General features: G+C 40.9%; 1 protein-coding gene across 1 annotated transcript in view; it reads right to left on the reverse strand.

Annotated features, from left to right (window-relative positions):
• Positions 1-1,461: 1,461 nt before the first annotated feature.
• The window catches only part of snta1 (syntrophin, alpha 1), a 37,050-nt gene continuing 15,035 nt past the window's right edge, over positions 1,462-23,476 (reverse strand). Inside the window, exons 3-8 of the mRNA XM_075461508.1 lie at positions 8,465-8,660; positions 8,055-8,244; positions 5,776-5,906; positions 5,147-5,343; positions 3,204-3,391; positions 1,462-2,869 (exon numbers count right to left, since the gene is read on the reverse strand). Of these exons, the coding sequence (XP_075317623.1) occupies positions 2,777-2,869; positions 3,204-3,391; positions 5,147-5,343; positions 5,776-5,906; positions 8,055-8,244; positions 8,465-8,660 (995 nt within the window). The 3' untranslated portion in view covers positions 1,462-2,776. The remainder of the gene's footprint in view (positions 2,870-3,203; positions 3,392-5,146; positions 5,344-5,775; positions 5,907-8,054; positions 8,245-8,464; positions 8,661-23,476) is intronic.

Below are 23,476 nucleotides of genomic sequence, written 5' to 3' on the forward strand. Positions count from 1 at the left end.
TCTTAAATGAAGACAGCATGAAAGCTAGATCTGCTGCTTGAAGTAGCTCAGAGGAATGACTTGTTAGAGTTAATAAGATATCAAACATGCTGCTGAATATGAAGTGCATTAGATATCACTTAATACTTTTATTTGGGCTCTTGATTTAGACAGATACATAACCCACCAAGGCATCAGGAGAACATTGAAACTGCACACAGAAAGGCCCCAGCTGTGGTTTCAAGTGTAGGTTGGACAGCCGAGGGAAAAAGAGAGCACGCTCTCCTTCAGAGCCAACGTTTTGTGTAGATAAATACAACAGACGAATATAAAAGAATGACATCACATCACACCGTGTCATTACTTTTTTTTTTTTTAAACAAAAACAAATCCAAAATGTGCATGAAAAAAAAAGTACATCCCACGATTCAAAAGCTTATAGAGCCACCTTTAGCAGCAATGACTTGAAGTGATCATTTTCTTTGTGATGTCAATCACTCACAACGTTGTGAAGGTAATTTGTCCCACTTCATTTCACTGAGGTCTGTGCGAATTCTTTTCTTTTCCAGCCTTTCTGTTGTTGATGTGCTTTGGATCATTGTCCCGCAGCTTGAGCCAGTTTCAGCCAAGCTTTGGCTGTCGGGCAGATGTTCTCACATTTCACTTAAGAATACTTCGAAGATACGGAGAAGTTCCCGGCTGACCCACTGACTGCGACGTGCCCAGGTCCTGTGTGCAAAACAAGTCCAAATCATCCCCCTTCCACCACCGTCTTTGACAGTTGCTAAGAGGTATTTGTTTGATATGCTGTTTCATTTTCACCAGACAGGCTCTTTTTCTAATTGTACTGTCTTACATTTGAACATTTAACACGGAAGCTTTGACCTGCAGTCTGAGCTGTAGCTCTTTGCGTTTTGGGACATCCTGTTTTGGGAAGATCACTGTTGAATGATATTAAATAGTTTGAAAATGGCTGTATAACCCTTTCCGTATTGATGGGCAGCAACAATTACTTCTCTAAGATCATTGCTGAGGTCTTTCCTCCTTGGCATTGTTCTAACACACACCTGAATGCTCCAGACCAGCAAAGTGACCAAAATTTGGATTTTATAGAGGTGCTCACACTTGATGAGCACTTAATCAGGTGCATTTGAATAGCTGCACCTGGCTGCTACTTATCCTTTAAATGCCTATGGGCGCACTATTGCTTAACTTAGTATTTACTCTCAGATTTCACATTTTGGTTTAGTTGGTGTTAAATAAACAATGACATGTAGTGTGTTCTTTATCTGAGGTTGAGTTTACCCAGTTTTAAGTCCCGCTAAGGACTACATTTTATGTCTGGTTATGTAAACCTGTGAAGCATTGAAAGAGGGTGCACTTTCTTTTTCACACCACTGTCTATTCTATGGCTTTAGTTTTGTAAGATTCAAGTGAAAGAAGGTGTGAGGCTCATGAATTAAGCAAAAGAAAAGAAAACAATAAAAGTTAACAAATTTTATTACACGTTTATATACAAACAACCCTGCAAGGCACACCTTTGTTTAAATAAGAATATACAGTACATTTTATGACTGAAGAAAAACAGCTTTTAGTCTGTCGGGTGATAGGAGAGAAAACGAAGGCCCCAAACTGCAAATGTTCAGTCAACACAAGAACTAAAGAAGAAAAATGATCGCACACTTTATGATGTAAACAAAATATTTCATATGGTATTTGACTTAATTAAATGTTAGACAAACGGTGTACAATCTGTCTGATAAAGGGTAATTGTCCTCTATAAGTCATATTTTAGTGAAAGGTAATAAGACAACTTTTGTCAGTAGTACTCTGCTTTACATCGGCTAAAATTACACGAAGCCAAGCCTGCCACAGTGCCTGATTATACCACTGATATTCAAGATACTTTGTCTTTTCTTTAAAAACTTTGAATCTAATTCATTGCTTACAACACAATAAATATTTAAAAAATCCCACTTTCATAGTATACAATTTTTTCCATTTGTTAGGTCATAGATTACGAGTTTGGGTTAAAACAGGAAAACAAAAAAAAAAAAGCTGTTTAGCTGCAATGCAAAATATATGTAGGTCTTCTTAAAAAGCATGTGTCTTCTTACATAGAATAGCTCTAAACAACGGCAGCTGAACTGTCCACATAAACCCCAGGTCGTTATTAGTTGTACACTGTTCAGCATAAACTACTGCTCATGCAGCGGTCGCTCACGTCATCCTGTCACTCCGCTGAAGCTGCTTTTATATAAGAAGTATTTGTCCAACATCAATCAGGACAGTTGTGAAATAACTTTTTGTTTCGTCTGCTCACGGCGCAGAAAGCAAAGATTGAAAGATGAAAAGACGCTCCTGACAAAGGCTTGCTGTGACTCATGAAACATAACCAAACAATGGCTGAAAAAAAATGTTTGGGACTTCAAGCTTGGAAACATTAAGATACAGCCTGTCATATTCCTACGATTCATCACGAAGTGTCATGACCGACTCAGACAGCTTTGACAGGTGTCGGGCCCCTTATGTGGATACTGACTTGCACCGTCTGTAAAAATATCTCTTTACCTTACATGTACGAATTCAACAAATGTCCATCATTGTTGTGGTTTTCTCTTCTTTCACAAGAAAGACCTTGGGGTGCCTGACCAGAGATGATACGCTTTAGAGGCCTTGGGAGGCTGAAAACAAAGAGCTTGTCAGCATCATTTCCTGGGCCTCATCGTCAAGAGTCTTCATGGGCTGTAGTTTCAATGAATATTCCTGTTGTGATGTTCTGGAGAGCTGGCCTTTATCATGCCAGGAGGCCAAGCCGTTTGACCTTAGCAGACAGGAAAGAGTGGATGATGAAGACTAGGGTCTTCGGGCAGCAGTGGAGGTCCAGTTGCTGGCAGGAGAGAGAGATAAAAGCCAAATTTCAAGGTAAGCATAAAGTATATATATATATATATAAAAAAAAGAATAGGATATGGTGGCTGTGTATAGTACTAAATTATATTCATATAAAGTGTTATTCCTCTTTTAAAAATGGTTAGAAGTCAGTATCTTGTATTGGTATGTTAGTGTGTGATTTCAGCTAGACAGCTAATTCTAATGAGTTTTTGATTGTCACTGATCTCAATCCTACCTTCATGTTTGGCGTGGTCTATAAAATATGTAATAAATATGGTGGTAATATCTCACTATACTTTCATAAAAACAGAATGAAAAGTATTGCTTACAATCTCAGCCTCAGGGCCTCCAAAGTCGAGGAACATCATGCGAACTCCATCGTCAGAGGACATTCGGAGGCGCTCGAACGGCTGCTGTAGGAGAATATTTTTCCTGACACCCATTTCTTCCGTGAATAGCGTGAAACCATCATCAATGTGCACTCCCAGGGTGCACTCTTTTCCATTCCAACTGCAGGCTGCAAGGGGCGAGGCGGGGAGGAGAGACCAGTTACACAGAAGCTGAACAACTGGAGTAAATGTAAATGTCATTACTGGACAGTGAGGTTCTTTTATGTGCTAAGAGAATTAAAAGCGTGATTTCAATTCATTTTCATTGCTAGGAAATGATAGTGAATCTAAATCCCAGTTAATTTAATCCTCATTTTAAACCCTCACTTTAAAACTGATGACTAAAAGGTTATCTAAAACACCATAGGAAGTTCCTCTGGAGGTTTTTGCACCATCTCTTGCTACCATCAGAGGGCAGTGCAATGACAAAACTGCACTGCACTGTATCTGAACTGATGCCTGTCCAATAAAGTGGAAATATTGTGTGCACGAAACAAAACAAGCTGCTCAGCACAGATTGTGAGCTAGAACCCACACAAGCAACTTGGCTTTAGACAAACATGTTTTGTCATCACAAAAGCTCTTTTAAAGAAGTCTATCAGGAAAAATACAAATCTTTAATAGACAGAGGACATTCTGCAAGAGAAGGACGGTTCTTAAATCACTGTGTAAAGAACAGTGAATTATTCTACTCCCTTCCGTTTGAAATGTTTGATAGAAAGTATTGAAATGAGATTTACGTGCCTTACATCAGTCAGCAGGGTTACATGCAGAGTTGAGTCGAGCTACGATTACAGCCTGACTTGACTATACAGGCGGACCACAGTCCTTGTCTGCGTATACATGCGTGGGAGCAAACTGGGTTATTAAATAAAGAACATTCGAAGCCAGGACATTGTGGACTGCGGGAGAAAACATTTAAGACACTAATTAACTGTCTGCGGGAGATCGCAGTGCATCTAAGTATAGCTGAATTTTCTGCACAGACTTTGTCTTTAAGTTACTTGAACAGTTGATTTTGTTTGATAATGTGGTGGTTATAAAATCAGGATTTGTTTTCAGAGCAAAGCAACAGCCTCTTCAAGCTTTAAGCGACAGCAGGTTGACATGTAATGTAGCTTTGATGGACTGTTTTCAAGTCACAATCTGACGTATTTAGCCTTCTGACTAAAGAAACATTCAAACGCGTCAAGGGGAGAAGCTGTTTTGGGAATTCATCAGCGGTATTAATGTACACTTAGAGTATTTGAGCAAGTACAGAGCACCTAGGCCCATTTGAGTCTAGTTGGGCACATACGTGCAGAAGTGATTAAACACCTAAATATATTACCTGGGAGGGTTAGTTAAAAGTCAGTTTTTATTGCTTAACTTTGTTTGAAAAACTCATTTTCAAACTGATCACAGTTTTTTTCTCTTTATTCATATCTGCATCAAAAAAATAGTTTTTTGTTTTTTTTTACTGTACAGATGGACAAATCAGTCAACTTGACCTTCTGTGGTTCAGAATAGACTGATTGTACAAGTAACATATCTTCTTTAAATCTTTTACATTCATATGTCATCTAATTTCAGTTTTGTTATTATTGATAAGTAAAGGTCAGACTATTAAGTGTTTCGGACACTAATTATAGACAAACAGCTTCTTTCTCTGGCATCTTTCCACTGTACAACACCATAGAACTGTCTTCTCAGTGGGAATCAAATCCTAAACCCTGTCTGTGCTGTTCTTTGCTCACTGAAGCAGGAACAAGCAACACAGACATATCTGCTTAGATCTAAGACAGTTCAGAGGAAAACCACCATTTTCTAATCATAGATTAGAGGAAGTGTGCAGAAGGCATGAAAGGAGAAACAAGAAACAATGAGCCTCTGGATCTCTGTACCCGTGGTGACCTCCTTGATGAGCTCAGCAGCGTTATGGCAACCGTCCACCAGCAGATGAGTCCAGGTGGACAGCTCCTTGGCAGAATCCACCCGAAACACACGAGTCTCCACGCCTTGGTTGGTGCCCGAACGCAGGCCGAACGTCAGCTCGGAGTCCAGTAGAGGAGAACTTTTTCCTGGGCCGGAGTGGACCAGTCTAGGGGGAGAACGGAAGAAAAACATCACGTTTGAGGCTGAGAAAGATGGTAATTAATATTTATAGAAATGAATGTGGCCAGAAGAGAAACTGTTACAGAAGTTGGAAACGGAGGCATGGAGTGCACAGGAGAGAAAAAGAGAGGAAAATCATGACTCATATGTTCTGCTACCACTAATGTTTTCCAAATGAGTGTGATTTTATGACGTAAAATGTCCAATAGTGCAGTTACGGAAAGAGTGAGCATGAACTTTGACTGGGCCAAAACAAACCAGTGAAAGGCTTTTTAACTCAGAGCTGCTTAGGGTGGAGTACTAATCTGCTCAGTTTATGTGAAAGGGTTTATTTAAAGAGGAAGGGAAAATGGCCTTTTATGCCACGTTCATTCGGTGTAGACACATGTGCATGTATCCAGGTGTTGGGCATGAGAACCTGGTGGTGATGAGTGGGTGACTCTTGGTGGGGTTGATGAGGCTCTCTTTGCTTTCAGGCAAGGAGGGATAAAGATGGAGGTCCTTCTCCGTCATCACTGCCAGTACAGGCTTCTCTGGACCCTGAGATACCTGCAGAGACGAACATTTTTACCAAAGAAATTATTTTAAGCTCTGGCTGTACCACAGGTCAGCTTAACCTAAAATAATGGCCACCTTTTTATTTCCTGATTTCAGCTCAAGAACACATGTGAAATGCAGACATACGTATTTGCTATGGCATGTCTGTACTGTCTTTGCTTTGATAAAGATGTTTGTGAGAGGTTTCCTGGTCGAACTGCTCAAGCTAATAACTTCATGTAGCATTCTCCACCCTCTTTTTTAACAGCATGGAGCATTTTCAGATTACCTTACACTGCAGAACAACCTCTCATTTCAACCTGCCTTTTGAAATTTTTAATAAAGATTTGGATCAAGCAAAAACCCCATCCTGCTTGGTTCCTTTGTCCAAAAATTGTTAGGATCTACAAAGGGTTGACAGCATCGGCATGTTTTTGTAGGTTAGCCCACCAGTTCCGACAAAACATGTATCCATTTAACCAATTTAACCTGGGCACAGTTGCTGCATCATATCTAGCATTGCCAACTGGGACTGAGAAAATACCAAAGAAGTTTTGACCCTCATCTGTAATGGAAACAGCCATCCACGGAGACAGTGCTGAGTATGCAAGACTTATTCAATCAATGAAGCAAGATTAGTGGCTTGGGGAGATAACTTCAGATTCAACTCCGAGTTGTCAGTATCGTGAACCTGCTCCACTTTTCACGATTGCGTATCACCATGGGAACTTGTGCCTTTGAGACAGGAAATCAACAAATGCAAAATCACTGCCTTTAAAGCAATCAATTCCCACAAAAAAATGAAAATAGCAAAAAGATACATTGGTTCGTGGACAGCGAGACTTTATATCTCAGTGAAAATGAGTCATGGATCGTGGAGGAGCAGGAGTTTGAGGATCCAAATGTTGGACTACCAGGAAGGGAGACGAGGACCAGCCAAAGTTAAAAGTTGGTTAACTTTGGTTTATTTAAACTAAAAGTGCTGCTGCAGCAGGAAAAAACTACAAACATAAACTAAAACGGAACTGAGGCGTAAGGAACTGAGGCGTAAGGAACAGAGGAACTACTGAGCAACGAGGAACTCATGAGACGGCAGACTGCACCAGCAACAGAAACAAACAACAATTACAGGGCAATGCGCGCTGAAAACCAAGCAGCACATATGCTGCGATGGCTGATTAGGTGAGTGGATGCAGGTGAGTAACAAAGACAGATCACAGGTGATCAAGCGATAGGAGGCAGCTGACAACATCTGGGATAATGATAAATAAACTGAGAAGATGACTAGAACAAGGACTAAAAACTAAAGGGAATGCTGAACTAAGGCAAAGAACATGAGCAAACCAAGGATGACCCAACAAAACCAGAACATAGAAAAACCAATAAACAAAAAGACAAAACCATCACTATTTAAGACTCTTTCCATTTTCTCATACAATGTTTGAGGGCACAGCACATTATACTTTCAAAACTGCGTTCAGTTGTATCTGTATGTTCGTCTTCATATCAACATCCATCATAAAAAGATTTTAAAAAGTCAATAAAACCCTTAATCAGCGCACAGAGAACAGGAAATGAACCAAATCATTCACAGTAAGCCCACTGACTGGTTTTCATGTTGGTTGTTTATTTAGTGCAAAGGGAATTTAAAACGGACAGTGTTGCATCTGATGGACGGATTAAGGTTGAACTTTCCTCACATACTTTGAGAATGTACCTGCTGCACACTGATTTAATGGAACGCATATTCGTAAATCACTACATCTGCTCCAGCTATAACGATGCGGTCGTCGCACCGTTCAGCTAAGCAATTTATGGCTTCACATGGTCATTTTTTTTCCTTTTCTCTCTGCTTCATCTGCAACAGCTGTATCGCTTTTAGTTGGCCAAAAAAAATTAAATGCTCCTATTGGTTTAGGATTATTGTATGATCCTTTTTTAAAATATGCTGCCCCCAGATCCATAGTTGTCATTTTAACTCTTCCCATTTCACATGAACGCACTCATATCCAGAACATATCTAGAAAATATAGCTAACATTTCAGAGATCACAACAACAAAATGTAAAACAAGGACATCAGAATACCATTAAAAGACAAAAAAAAACCACTTAATGTAGACCAGTGCAGAGTCATTTTACCACTGTTTCTCCTCCCATACCTGCTCTGTAATCCAGCCCAGGTGTTTGACCTCCATGCCAGGCTGAATGCTCTTCATCTCCTCCTTCACTCGTGGTAAAAGGTTGGCCGTGCCAGTCTGAATGGCATTGTACCAGGACTGAGCCATGGCTGGGTCTTTTGCCCGCAGGAACACAGAGTTCTTTCTGTTGTATGAAATGACCTCAAAATACCTGGCAAGTGAGATGTGGGGAAGTGTGGGAAGAAAGAAGAGAGACATGAGGAAGATGGGAAAAGAGCCCGTTAGAAAAACAAAAGATAAATGGCAAAGAGAGGAAGGCTCGAAGAGGAAGTTTCAGATATCACTAAATAGAATATGTAAGTAAGACATTAAACAGAAAATGTAACTGAACCGAAAGTGACATGACATAAGAAGTATCTAACATGTAGTACCTGTGTTCTGTGTCTGGGGGGCACTGTTTACGTGAAACCTGGCACATCTTCAGTGGGATGCTGCGAGGCTCTTTCACCTCCGCAGGGGAGAGCTCAGAGCCCCTCTGGGGCGTAGAAGGGGGGGAGTCCCATGGGAGGGCTGCTCCAGGGGAGCCAGAGCTTTTAAAGAAGGCAGACATCTCCTTGATGTACTTCACTGCAGAGGATCGAGAGAGGGAGAATTAGAAAAAAAAGTCAGATTAAGCAGAGGAGGATAAAAGTGGAAGAGGATTTATACAGAGTGGAGCCTCTGAGTTTGGGGCTGAATGGAAAACAGTGGTATTCACCAACATTTTCAAAATAATGCCAAAAAATGCCAAAATAGTCTCTGGCACAGATGTTTTCTCAGCTTGTATACAGAGCCTGTCATGCTCTTTTGTGTGGAAAAAACCCAGCCCTATCATGATGACTGTGACAAGGAATATCATATATCCTATCATCTTTATGTTGTTTTTTCACTTATGGTTGATTATGGGAAGAGCAGAGCGGGCATACATTGAGCTGGGGGCAGCGAGGGAATGTAATTCCCTCCAGCTGTGCGATAACACAGTGGCATGGGTGACCAAGCACAGCTGGAGTTGTTGGGGCCCAGTTAATGAGCCAAACTCTAAGATTTTCATAGATCTATGAGCTATTCCCACTTTTCCTTGTAAAGGTTCACAGGCTGATCGGGTCAGCAAGGTTTTGCTTCTTTCTAAGGATTTGCCTCTACCACTGACTAAAGCCTCTAGCATGGTTGCTGCGTCTGCTCGCACGAGCGGTGTTGATGACGTCACGAGTTCGTGCCCGCCATATATAGTGGCGCAAGTCGTTGCGCCAGTAGTTGCAATTTTCTCCGTCACAGAGGTGGCGCTGCAACGTGACGGTTACCGCTACTCTACAACCACGAAAGTGGAGAAGAAAACAATGAAGAGCAGGAATACTGTCATTAATGATACTGCTGCAGTATTCGGATCATTTTAATTTTTTAATTCAGTTAAAAGAGGTGATGGTCTGAAGCCCCCGGCATCACCACTTTTTGAGTCTCTGCCCTCTTCTTTGCCTTCACGTATCTGTCCCGTAGGTTTTTACACACATTCTTACAGAACTCTCCCTCTTTCCCCAAAGTTCTGCCCATCTCTGTGCATCAGTTTTGGGAGTTTAAGTGCTCCCTGTGCTGTTTCACTGCAGTTTCGTACAGCTGCCTGTACAAATGCACCTCCTCACTGAGCCTGGTCTCACAACGGTCCATCCGGTTTTTCGTTGGTGGCGCCGCCAAGTTACAAAAATCGACTGGTGCACGACAACGCACTGCACCGTCTTTTCAAGGGAAGCGCCAGGCCTGAAACGTCATTTTGACGTCACGGGCCGCCACCGCCGTGACAGACGCGTCAACCATGCTAGCGCCTTAATAAGGCTCTGCAGCCAAAACTGAGATGGAAATGTGCCTGCAGGTCACTGTAACACTTATGGCCAGTTTAGAGTTACCAGCTAACCTAATATGTGTAGTGTCCATGGAAGGAAGCCGGATCACTTGGGGAAAACCATCACAGGCAGGGATGGGAGGGAGAAAATACAGAAACTATGCTCTAGACAGAAAGTGCTCTGCAGGTTGGAACACAGAACCCTCCAACCGTGTGTTTTTATCTTGTTGTTTGTGTTCCACGGCTGCACAATCAATTCCACTTTGAGCACAGAGGCACTAACTTACTGATTTAATCCTGCCGATAAGACCATTAATCAATAGTGCTACTTGTGCTGTCATACGTTTACTGATGGCTCTGTACCTATGTACTTATGTTAAGAAACTACATGATGATCCAATATCATCACTATGTACTCTTAAAAACTTGTGGTTTACTCACACATTTTACCATACTTGATAAAAGTAATGCCAAATTGTGTTTAGAAAATATTCTGTGTGCATTCCCTTTAAAATGAGCTTTTACCACACAGCCACGTCCATACACCTACACACACCACCACACATGAACACACATGGCTTCAGCTCCAGTTCAGTAGGCTGTGGTATGGGTTTAGCAAAAGTAGCCTCTGCTGGAGTAAAAATAGCCCAAAGGACATGGTAAGGCGGGAGGCTGAAGGCAAAGCTCTGGTTTCACTGGGGAAGTGTGAAGCGCTCTTCTTGCACAGTACAAGCGGCAAGAAGCCAGAGGGCAAGCAGAAGAGTCACGGCACAGGACGGCAGAAGTAAGAGGGGGCTTCCTCCATTCCCAAAATAGACCCCCCTTGACAGCTGACCAGCCAGCCATAGTTATCTTGTTAAAACATCAAGGAGTGAATCACTCCTTTTGTCTTATTTCACACAAGCATCTGAGATTTTGCTTCTCCAGTACTGAGCAGGGGCTGCACTCTAGTTCAGTGTTGAGCACTGTTGCCACACAGAATGTCCCTGGTCCGAATTTTTGCTGGTGCCTTTTTGTCTGGATGTTACACGTCTTCCTCATGCTTCATTGGTTTTCTTTGAGTATCCTGCCTCCTACAGTCCAAAAACATGCCTGTTAGGCTCGCTGACTATGCTAAATTGACCCTCAGTGTGAATGGGCATAGTTGTTTGTCTTTGAGTTGGTCCGGCAATGGCTGGGTAACCTGTCCAGGTAGTACGGAACAGTACATGAACAGGATGAAGTGGTTATAGAAATAATAATAATGAATGGACGACCGTTAAATTTGTAAAACAAAAACTGCTGACTTTATCAAACAATTTACAGCCCCAAATCCCCCTTATATAATATAGCATAAAAACATATCACACGTTGAAAGTGAGATATTTCGAGCTCTACTTGAATTTGATGTTAGCAACATGTCAAAAAAGTTGAGAGGGGCAACAAAGGGTGGAAAATTAAGGGGTACAAAAAAGAGGGGTCTGGACTGCAAATTCTATTCACATTTCCATACACCACAACACTGAAACCACTCATGGTGGATGTAAATATAAAATGGCATGCTGGCACCTAGCACCAGCATCAGAATAACAAGACGAGAGATTGTTTACTTGTTATCTTACAGTACGGTGCTGCAAATGGACTGTGGAGTAGCATCACGTGGCCCTAAATAAGAACACTGCCAGAGCAAAGTTTAGAGAAAAAAAGATACTCAGGCTGTTCTTCAAAATGTTGATCAGCATTTATGGATTACAGTTCACGACTGAAAGGGGTTCAAGTTGCCAAAGAAAAAGGACATGACCTAAATGATGAATACTACATACCCAAAGTGGTTTTAACCCTTTTTAAAATGTAATATTTCTCTGTCATAAAGTCCTAGATCTCTGATCTGTCGCTGATCTTTTGTTTTTGGTGTCTCTCCTCAGAGAGGCAAATTTATGACATAAATTCTGGTTTTATACTGAAACTTGCCTACACATTTGTATGGGTAAGCACATAAAAACCCATCAAATAAGATCCCAAGCTATTATTATTGTTTCTGCTCTTTCAGTGGGTATTTTTTTGTCTGGGTGATCTCTCTCTGTGCTTTACTTCTACCGTTCTAAACATTTTTCAACTGATTTTCATTCTAATTTATTTTTTTTTATTCATTTGCTTCTTTTCCTCTCGAATTTTTGCAGCAACAATTCAGTTGACTTTCTTCACAGCTGACATGCTGTCTGTCGCACTAAGTGCTTGGGTGGACAATCAAAAGAATAATTGTGTTCAGAAAAAAATCCCTGAAATGTATTCCATAAGTGAGATACATTTCAGGATGGCAGTTTTCTGCTTGAGTTATTTTCACTTTGTCGGTGACAACTAATTTAACTTGATGTATCTATTGCTGTCGTATTATGTTCGTCCATGAATGTTGCAATTTATAAGAGAGAATACTCATATTCCCCTCCAGGGTGTTTTGATATCAGAAAATACCAAGGCTAAATACTTCGATGGTGAGTTGGGCTTTTAAGCCTTGAGTAGAGGTAACAATGTAACCAAGTCAGTCAAATGTGTCGGGAGAATTTCGAATTGTCGAGCACTTTAAACTGTCATCTTCAGAAGATGGCAGTTTTGGCTAAATGAAAAAAGCTTTTAAAGAAAAGCATGACATTTTTCTTGAAGTAACAGGAAAAATGAATAGTTTTAAGTGGCACCAAACCACCACTGGTATTAAAGACCTTTTAGATGGCTCAGTAGTACTGCAGCAGGAATTCTGAGATGTAAAATCACCTCTTTGATTTACAAATGTTTGCTTTGTTCTATGCCCCCATGATGTTCATTTGTTCATTCTTTTTATCACAAATCCAAACCCTGACCTTAATTTTTATCGCTGTCTCCTCAACTTTGATTTTCAAATTAAAGCCTCAATAATATTGCATCCACCCCTTTCCTGACAGATTTTTTTTCTCATTCAGCCGCCCCATTTGCACTGTGCAAGAAAACAGCTTTAGGCAAAAATGAGAAAATGCATCTGTACACAAATCCAGGCATACTGGGAACATGTACCAAGCAGGGAGCAACCAATATGTACAAGCTTTGAAGTAGTTGTCAACTTGCATACGTAATGTTTCATGGAAATGAGCTTCTGTCCATTTGTTCCTTTGCCAACACACTGATGTTTGTACCCTGGGAAAGCCAACTGCTTCCTTGTTCTTGCAATCAGGCCATTCACAATTTATGTGGTCATTCTCAATATGGCAGGCAAGGCCACAAAACTAAGACTGGAAATGGGATTGCCTACATTATCGTCTCCAATAGACGCTGTCATTGAACCACAGTGCTGACAGTGAATTTCAGATCCTTGTTTCCTACTTTTTGTTATTTTCTGTTTGACCTTCTACATACTGTTTTCCACAAAGACAAAACATGAACAGATTCTTCAACTGTTTTATAACTTGACTATAGTATCCCATTGACATTATCTTGACATTTATTCCCTTTTAGTCACTTTCTTATGAAATTTGCAACTGGGCTCCGGTGTCCTATTTCCATCAGTGATCTCTGAGATCCTTCTACTAACTGAGTCAAATCCACATGTGCCTAAATGAATTAACTCAATATAATTAGGAAAAACACACAGCTGTCTATCTCACAGCTGATGGTGCATAATGGAGTGAATGACGAGCCATGAGGTGGGAAAAGCTGTCTGCGGATCAGTGAGACGGGATTATCTTAAGGATACAAAAACAGGTCTATGGCATTTGGTGTTGCAGAGCACAGTAACCTCCATCACTTTAAAACGATGAAGAAGAAAAAGGTTTGGAACCACAAAAAATGCCATATATGTGGTCTCCCACGTAATCAAAGATAAAAGGCCTGTAAGATCCAGATTTTCTTTGCAAAGATAGAAGGACCAAATACAAAGTCAACTATCAGTGCAGAACTCCACTAACTATGACTTCATGGTAGAGTGGTTGGGCAGGTGCCATTACTTACTTAAAGGTACAGGAAAGCCAAGAGAGTTTGTCAACGTTTACCACTCTAAGACCAAGAGAGACCCTCAGTTCTGATGAAATAAAGATTCAACGATATGATCACAATTTTCAACAGCTTGTGTGGAGGAAAACTCGCAGGGAACCTCATTGGTCCAAACTCTACAGTCAAACATAGTGATGGCAGCATCATTATGGGGAGATATTGAGCAATCCTGAATGAGAACCTTCTCCAGGGTGTTCAGGATCTAAATAAGACCACAACTGGGTCAAAACTCCCATTCCAACCTGGCTGAGCTTAAACAATTATGCCATAAATTTATTCCCCTTATGCCCTTATTCCCAAATGGGCTGTAACGAAGATTTAGTGAAAGGTCTAAAACTTTCCTGCTCTGCACTACATACTATGGGCTGCAACATATGGATTACGATGGCCAAGAGAGCTCAGGGAGAGCGAATGATTTTATCAGACACGTGACTGTATTCAGGTTACACCTGGTCATGCCCACTGACGTTCAAGAAGACAGCTGGCCCAATGGCAGCTAAAAAGCACAGAAAACACATCTAAAATGGTGAAGAGCTGTTGTGCAGTCAACAGATTCAGAGAGACGTTGGGACTTTCTTTTTTACAAAACTCTAAAAGGTTAAGAGAAACGAGCCAAATGGATTCCTGCCATCCACAGACGTAACTGGAATCCTGGCTCGGAATAGCGTATTTGCAGAAAATACTTTGTGTATTATACTTTGTCAGTTAAGCCACCTGTGACTCAAGATGTTGAGAACAAAGTATAGACAATCAACTTCATCCCAGTCTGCTCCGTACGTTTTCTCTATCCCTGGGAAAACTTCCGTGTTTATCCGTACTATTTACAACAGCTTTCATTATTTGCTGAATTTTTTTATCATCTGTCAGGAAACACAATTTGCGTTTGCTATTGCACGTGCTGTCAAATCATTTTGCATACGTTTTCTTAAGTTGCAGTGCACTGAGCTCTCTTTGCCACTGTAATGGGTGGCTGTGTAGTGCAGCCAAATAAATAAAAATAGGCACTTAGGTAATGGTCATCTGATACGGACATCTCATTCATGCAACTAAACTACAATCTAAATGATAAAATTTTATTTTAAAACTTAAAAAGGAGACAGTCAGGGGAGAGTGCAGACTTCCTCTTCAGCTGCACATGTATACACAGACTGCAATTCTTTAAGACTGCCTTTCTGTCCCTTTTTCTTGTTGCACAGAACACAGTAGGTAAGGAATAAGACTCCAGTTACATGTATAAAGAGGAAGGAGATGTGTGCTTCTGTTAAGAAGCTTGGCCATTTGGAAAAAAGAAGAAGAAAAAAAAGGTTAAAATTGCTGTTTCATAAATTAGAAATAAAGGCATCAATCATGGCCCCCATAGAAATTGGACTAGATTGCTTTCAAACACAGTGGGAAACAGAATGAACCCGGAAAAGAGTGAGATAAGAAGAAAAAGAAGACTGAGGGAAAGAAAGAGAATGTGAAAGAGTGAGACAGACGCTGTAGACACACAGAATATACAGCTAAGCTCAGCCAGAAATGTTGCCATGAATACCACTGGTGGCACATTCAATACAGAGCTAAAATTAGCTGAGATAGCACTGTTATTGCTTTAGCTTATCTCAGCCAGATAAACTACTTTTGTGTGTGTGTGTGTGTGTGTGTGTGCACGCGTGTGAGCCAGTTCCTTTGACTCTTCTGCAGGATCTGCCACGAAGCTTTCCCTGCAGAAGTCTTTTACTATCACGTTGAACGTCCCAAATCCTGACCACACACTTGCAGCCCATTCAGTTTTGACACAATTCACTGAACTGTAGTTTGAAATGTTGCGGTTTGTTTCTTGGACAATACTAACTGGTAAAGGTTATGTTTACACACACCAATCAGTCACAACAATAAAAAAGCAATATCAGATTAATTGAATAACACTGATTATCTTTTTATATTGTCATGCTGGTAAATCTATTTTTAGCTGATTTCAGTGTATATCTGGGTGTGTTCAGAAACTCATACACTGTTTGCACATCTTTCCTAATCCCAAGGATGCTTTGTTCTAAACATATTCCCTCGAATTTCGGAATCACGCATCCAGTCTGAACACCAGTAAGATGATGGAACAAAAGCCCTTCTTTCCTGCACAACTGGTTGCCGTGGGAGTTGCTGGAATGTCACTGGCCAGCCAGCGACCTCAGAAACATGCTGTTGGCTCCGTAAAACTATGCCAGGCGAACAATGTTCAATGTAATATTCAGAGGAAAACAACACCATAAATAACTGAAGAAAAAAAAACAAAAAACAGTTGATTGCTTTTTAAAAACAAGGTCAATCAAGGTAAAGGAAAAAACAAACAAACTGCATTTTTTTTTAGTCTTCCAACATAAATGTGAGGTAGATAAAGATGGTTTGTGTTTTGCAACACTTGAGACGTATGAAAGAGGATGAACATCAGAAAGATTTCAGATTTGGTAAGTCAGTCTTCCTCACCTTCGGCATACTTTGTGTTGTAATTACATAAGAGATTAAAGTTCAAAATGGATGATGTGGTATAGATCTTCAACGACCGTAACTCGCTAGTTGTCTTATTTCTGATGTGGACAGAGAGAGCAAAGTGAGTTGATGAGAGTAATAAAAACTGCTGCATGCTCCATTTAGAAGCGAAAATGGTGGCGGAGAGAGGAAATTGAAACAAACAAACTGCAAGATGCATAAACAACCAAATGAAATGAAATGGTTTCTTCTTATATAAAAGGATAACGCAAACGTGGCCACTCGACTGGCATTTATTACCAAATGTATTCGTATTTCAGATGTTTCAAATGCTTCAGAATGATTGCTGATATAGAGTACCTGACTGCATCGTGAAATTGATACGGAGAAAATTTTGACAACGCCCTCTAAACAAGGTTGGATGGCTCACCTGTCTCTATCCTGAACCTTTAAGAGAAGCGCACTCTTTCTCAAAGAAATGGTTGGAACTAACTTTTTTTTGAGCTAACCTGCTATTCATTGCAGGCTCTCTCGATTTTAAGCTTTGTAGCTTGGACTTTCTGATGATTCTGGAAGCACGATCAGACTGCACTTCTCCCATCCTTCCCTTGCGCTTGGCTGGTTTGGTTGGGCATTACTGGACTGATGTGGCTCAGAAACACCACGGGCTTCCACTACACTAACTTCTGCTGCAGGGGATTCTCACAGGAGCCCTAATAGCTGTGGGATTATTACCAAAAAAATGACTTGGTATGTGTGTATAGGGGCAAATATTGTCCATGTAAATGAGTACTTTTGGAGAACTGTAAACTCATGAATTACTACCAGATATATAGTCTGCTTTATGTGTCTGCAGTGTTTCAATAGTTAATATGTGTCTCTCATTAAGGGCATTGCTAGTCAAGCCAGTGGAGATCTACTCTGTTCTGTATGATTTAGATCAGCACATCATTCCTATGGCCCATCTCATTAAAATCATGGACACATGCCAACCTTCGGGGCGGTATAGGGTGAGAGAGAAGCGAACAGAGAGAAGGAGAGGACAGAGACCAGTTAATCAGACTTTTAAACTGGTTCACATACTGCCAAGCACATAGGCTATTTGATTGCTCTGCATAGTGTGTCAGGACAGTTAATTATCCTAATTTAACAAAGTGAACGTGAAGAAGACTTAACAGGATCAGGCAGAGGACAAGAAAAAAGAGAAAAGCGAGTTCAGCTTCGAATATTTCCACTTTACTTTCCAACTTTTTCTATTAGTTTGCTGTCTGAAGGGAAAAGAAACTCAATTTTCCAGTTTGTGTATATTTCCTCAGTGTTGGTGACTTACTGCGCAACTTATCAACCTGGTTTAAAAGTCATTTCGTATTTGTATTGATGGAGTTGAAGCAATGATTACGTAGCAGTGGGTTCTGAAAGAAAGTTCTTTGTCGGCGTTTGCTTATGCACATATGCTTTATGCAGCTTATTCTGAAGACTAACAGAAGCACCCTTCTCCTGCCCCTCCATCCCCAACATGCACACGCTGCACAACACTGTGGGACAATGTAAACAAGTAAATAAATAAGAGTGGCCGTAAGAGTGCGTCAGCAATTTATCAGGGGCCCAAGATCGGGGCAACGGGGTTCAGAGGGGGCTTGTTAAGCAAACCTGCTGTCAGAGAGAGGTGAAAGGCTCTGAGGGAAATTTGTGATTTGACAAAGCTTTGTTATTTTCAGAGTTAATCCACTCCCTTGCTGAGTGGAAGCACAATGTCTTTACAGGCCAGCAGATTTGAGGGAAATGGGAACCAAGCTTTGTGTGCGTGGGGTTGCCGTTTCACACACAGTCCCTCCACAGCTACAGTCCAGCCGAGTCCGCGGCAGATGATTGATGTGGAAAGATTCCTCTCTGATTACATCCATTGACATTTTGATTGAAACACACACCGAACACTGACTTTGTTGCTTTAATACCCCTCGCTGTTTCTATGCAAAGCTTGTGAGAAGGTAAGATGCAGTGCAAGTGAACTTGCAGCATGGCAAAATATCACAATTTTTTTTTCACTTCTTTTGTTTGCTGGAAAAAGCTAGTATTTCATGTTTTTTCTTCTACAACATGCATAATCATTAAGAAGAGAGGCAAGAGGAAAGAAAATGTCTCCCAGCATGATGCTATCAAAAACATGTGACAGTACTGTGGATTTTTTTGTTGTTGTTTGTTTTCAAAAGACTCATAAAAGGTAGGGACACAACAATCTAAATCATTGAAGGCAAGCATATTCAAGTCTCCTGAGGGATGCAATAATGTTTAAAGTATGGTACGACCGCACTAACAGGAGTTATTTCTATAAAAGAGCCGGATCCACTGTTAAAAACAGTACATACCTCACTGTGCCCTGGGAATGCCTTTATCTAAAGGCACTAATAAAAAATAATAATAAAGCATTTCTAGTTCTACATGAACTAACGCAATCTAACTCTCTGTGTCAGTGTATAGCTGGAAAACAGAACTATATAATCCAACAAAGAGGAATATTACCTGCTTATGATAATTACCTTTAGACGGAGCAAGTATTCGCAGCATCTTAAGACAATGGAGGGTTTTAACTGATTTTCTAACTGTGTTTTTGTGTGTTCTGTGTGCACGCTCATTAAATGTAAATAAGAAGTAGCAAGTCATTCTTCTTCTTTCAGTTATCGCTCACTGCCCACTGGAGAGACTTGTACTCACAAACGATTTCTTGCTCGTCAATGCTGTTCATTCTCACAAAAAAGGAAAAAGCCAAGGTCTGCCTATAACAGAATCGCCAGAATTTAAATTAATCTGACACCATTCCCAATTAACTCAGACTACCTGGTGCTGCAAACACGTCGATAAAAAGACGGCGATACTTCTCAAATTACAAGAAAAGCCCTTTATTTCTGTTGTCGAAGTCCCTTGCAGAGCAGATGAGAGCAAAGAGAACACTGGGAGCAACTATTCATTTGGACAGGAAGATACTGGGGGGTTGTGGATGAGGGACTCAGACAGTCTCCGAGGGCAAGAAATATTTTAAAAGTACTAATTATCCTGTCACGAAGACAAGAGCCAGTAAGTTTAATTATTCTATAAGTACATGCATGCCACTGGCACAACTGTTCTAGGGGAAGGCAGTTATGACGACAGTCACCTTTTAAAAGCAGGGCTAAAGGGCGGATTATAGTTCTGCGTCTATCGTCTTGACGTGTTGCTTTGCTCTGGTCGCAAACCACTTTTCATGTTATGGTTCTGCAACCTCGGTCTGGAATTTCTCGGGACGCACAGCAGTGCAACTCGCGACAATTTCGGTGGGCGGTGACGAGAACTTCGGCGGGGCCGGCGGAAGTGTTTATTTTTCAAAAAAAAAAAAGTGTATGCAAGATATGGATCTGGAGTTGCTCGACATCGAAGAAGAACAGCTTCTTTTATTGGAGTTGGCGAAAATGCAAAGGAGGAAGCCACACAGACAACCGGAAAGGCTCACCGAGGACCAATCACAGCCGCTTTTGTCTGCGCACTTCCGTTGGTGGTCTGCGTGCGTCTGTCGCGTAGTCAGGATTTTTCTGAGGTGCACGACAACGCGCGCAGAGCCTCTGCGTGGGGGAGTGGTCAAGATTTTGACGCTCGCAGAGGCTCTGCGTCCGAGCGTCAGAGGCTTTGCGTCTGAAGCATAAATCAGCCTTAATGCACCACTGCTAAACAGTTCCTCCAACCATGCATGCAGCCTCACTGTGACCACTGGGCTTAGGCACTGATATACACTCACTGGCATGTCCACCAAAAAAATCCTTTGGAGCAGAACAGATTCCCACATGGTCATATTTACCAAGTGTGTACTGGCGGTGCACAGGCTCATCCATCAACGCATATCTGATGAAGAGATTTCCATATGAAGATGGACTTTTTTTTAAACTAGCAATTAAATCTGACAGACAGGTCAAATTAAGAAAGGGAGGTAAATTGGTGTAGCAAACACAGAACTTTAAATTGGTCCTCCATTTGAAGTAAAATAGTTTATATACAATGGATATGCACCACTGACACTATGGAGAACATGTTTCCAAAAGGAATACATTTGCAAATGAAGGAACTTAGAGCAACTGCGTTTCCCACTGTAAACTGTAGTTTCTGCAGGCATATTTTAGAAGGAGGTCTGAATCACTAAAGTAACCGATAACAGGACAGGAAGAAACAAAAGAGCTGCCGGGAAGAGTACTTCCAACGACCGGACCATGATGTCACCGCCCACGAGATGAATAGATTAGCTAAAACGAACTAACAGTAACTCTGACTGGATTAATGCAGGGGCTGCACGGTGGTGTAGTGGTTAGCACCATCACCTCACAGCAAGAGGGTTCTAGGTTCAACTCCCAGCTGGGGCCTTTCTGTGGAGTTTGCATGTTCTCCCCATGTATGCATGGGTTCTCTCCAAGGACTCCAGCTCCCTCCCACTGTCCAGAAACATGCATGTTAGATTAATTGGTATCTCTAAAATTGTCCTTAGGAGTGAGTGTGTGTAGTTGTTTGTCTCTGTGTGGCCCTGTGATGGACTGGTGGCCCAATGACCACTGGGATAGGCTCCAACCCCTCAACTGATGGATTCAGCAGGTATAGAAAATGGATGGATGGATTAATGCAGCTTAGTAAAACAACCACCTGAGAATTTTCAGCTGGAAACTGTGACGACGCAATTGGCTGCCAACTTGATTACCTTTCTAACAGTTCAGCAAGACCAACCCTTTGGACCAGGAGAACAAATAACAAATAACAGAAGTATGTGTGAGTCTAAATTAAAGTGAAAGGGATGTTGCTTGCATACTTGAGCAGAGAATATTTACAGATGATTCATGTGTGATTCAAGGCTTTAGGACATATGCTGCTAAAGTAATAGAACCTGAACTTGTACAGGAAGAACTTTGGAGAAAGAATGAATATTACAGTCTTAGCCAGCAGCATGCTGTGTCCCTGTGAGGAGCTTAAAACCTTACTCCCCAAAGTCATTATATTCCATAACTTAACACATCTGAATTAGCACCGGGTAAGATGGGGTAAGAGTATATATATATATCTGCTTGGCTTGCTTAAAAAGACCATATGGTGTGTATATCCTTTTTTTTTTATTTCACACACGTCCTTGACCAGCTTGATCTGTAGATAAGAAATATGATTTTTATTCCTAAAGGCAAAATACAGTATATCCCAAACTGCTGGCCTGCTCTCTGATGAACTACACTGTTTGATTCGTCCGTCGCACTCAAGTTTCCTTCTTTAATATTGTGATCATGCACATCAGTTACTTCTTCTATAACTAAGGCTAGAGTGGGAATTACATTCACACCGCTTGTATGCAGTATTGATGCTCTCACCTACTGATGAAGGTCACTGTTTTACACTGGAAGAAGAGCCAGTCTCTTGCTGCCTCCTCAACTACAAACTGCAGTAGTCATTAGAATACTAAAACTTTTCCATAAAGAATCCCAAATCAGTGCACAAGTTGAATTATCAATTGAACATACAAGGTGCACAGCTAATTATATGCATGAAAAACACAGATTCACCCTTTATTATTAACATTTCTTCACTGCAAAAACAGAACAAAAGAATTCTATATGCATGTACAACTTGGCTGCGTGTGAGCCTGACAGAGAAATGCAGGCCAATTAGATTTCTGGAAGCATCCTTCAGATAACACAAATTAATCTAATCTCACCTCAGGCACTCTTGAAGCATATTCCTTCTTGTATTGAGGATTCACACTGACAGTTTAAAGCAGTTATTAATTTGCTTAGGCCTCGAGGAATGATGCCAATCAGTAAAATCACATGCATTAAATACCGTCAAATATTTAACACCTGTGTCAGCTTGGACTTCGTTTTAAGAGATGCATCTTTATGAATTCATAACACAGCTGTATGAAAGGACAATCTAAGCAGTGCGGCAATATATGACTCAACAGAGGCTGTCGCTAATAGTTATCTCTTGGTCGCTGCCTAGTGTGATATTGTTTTGTCAGTGTGATTAAAAATGGGGAACTGAGGAGAAATGCAAAGATAACTCTACTAAGGTACAGGCCTGCTTATGCTCATCCATTCTCTACACGTGTCAATGTTTGTTATCATGGAAACAATAAGCCTGGGAAAAGCCTGCAATGATCATAAGTCTGCATTATAGAAATGAGTCAGTTAAAGATGAATAAATGTGAAAAAGAACTGAAATGAACTGTCTATGGACTTTGTGTCTATTCATGCTGCTTTCCCCGTAAACGTCCTGGTTTAAAACATCTCGGGATATGTTCAACTACAGAATATATTTTCAATAAATACCTTGCACATCAGTGATGAAAGTGCTGCTCTTTTAAACTTGGTGCAGGTGGTTAAAGATTAACGTGATTGTGAGAGATTCATAAAGACCCAATTATTACTCAAACAAAAACGTGCCCTCTGTCAGTGTAGTAAAATGGTTAAGCAACGGGATTACAGTCGGCTCCAAGTAAGTGAATTTCTTCATTGAGACGAAGAGATATGAATCAGGCAAGAGAGGAGTTTATGTACACCCAGACTCTCAGTCACTATGCTGCCGTGCATGTAAAAGTCTGATTTCCTTTTTCTTTTTGGATGGTTAAAGTAAGATGAGTGAGATTAACATTGTGAGAAGAAAAATTGTTTTTATCTCATCGGGCAAATATGAATCAATGAAAACTATTTATTTTGTCATTATAATCACAATGTTGGAGTTTTCTTTTCATGAACATTCTTTTCAATCTCATTTTCCCTTTAAAAGTGACATGCTTTTCCCAAACACACTGGACTTTGTACAAAGTGAAGCAATAGTCCATGCGTACGCTTTGGCCAACAGCCCAGTAGGGATGACTTGAATTCAGGACACTGATACATTTAACAACACGTCCCTTTGCTAAAAGACTTTCATACAAGGGAAAGACTGTAGCCATAGAGCTTCCATAACTAAGTCTGCTTAATCCCTGTGTGTGTGCGCACTGAGCCTGAACACAACCACCACAATCAAAAGAACAGAACAGAACGAACTAGAGGAGTCCACAACGGTCTTGGCAGGGTTGACGTGCCCTTTCACACAGTTCGTCGATCTCATG

This window comes from Odontesthes bonariensis, chromosome 3, assembly GCF_027942865.1.
Source record: "Odontesthes bonariensis isolate fOdoBon6 chromosome 3, fOdoBon6.hap1, whole genome shotgun sequence".
NCBI classification, from domain to species: domain Eukaryota; kingdom Metazoa; phylum Chordata; class Actinopteri; order Atheriniformes; family Atherinopsidae; genus Odontesthes; species Odontesthes bonariensis.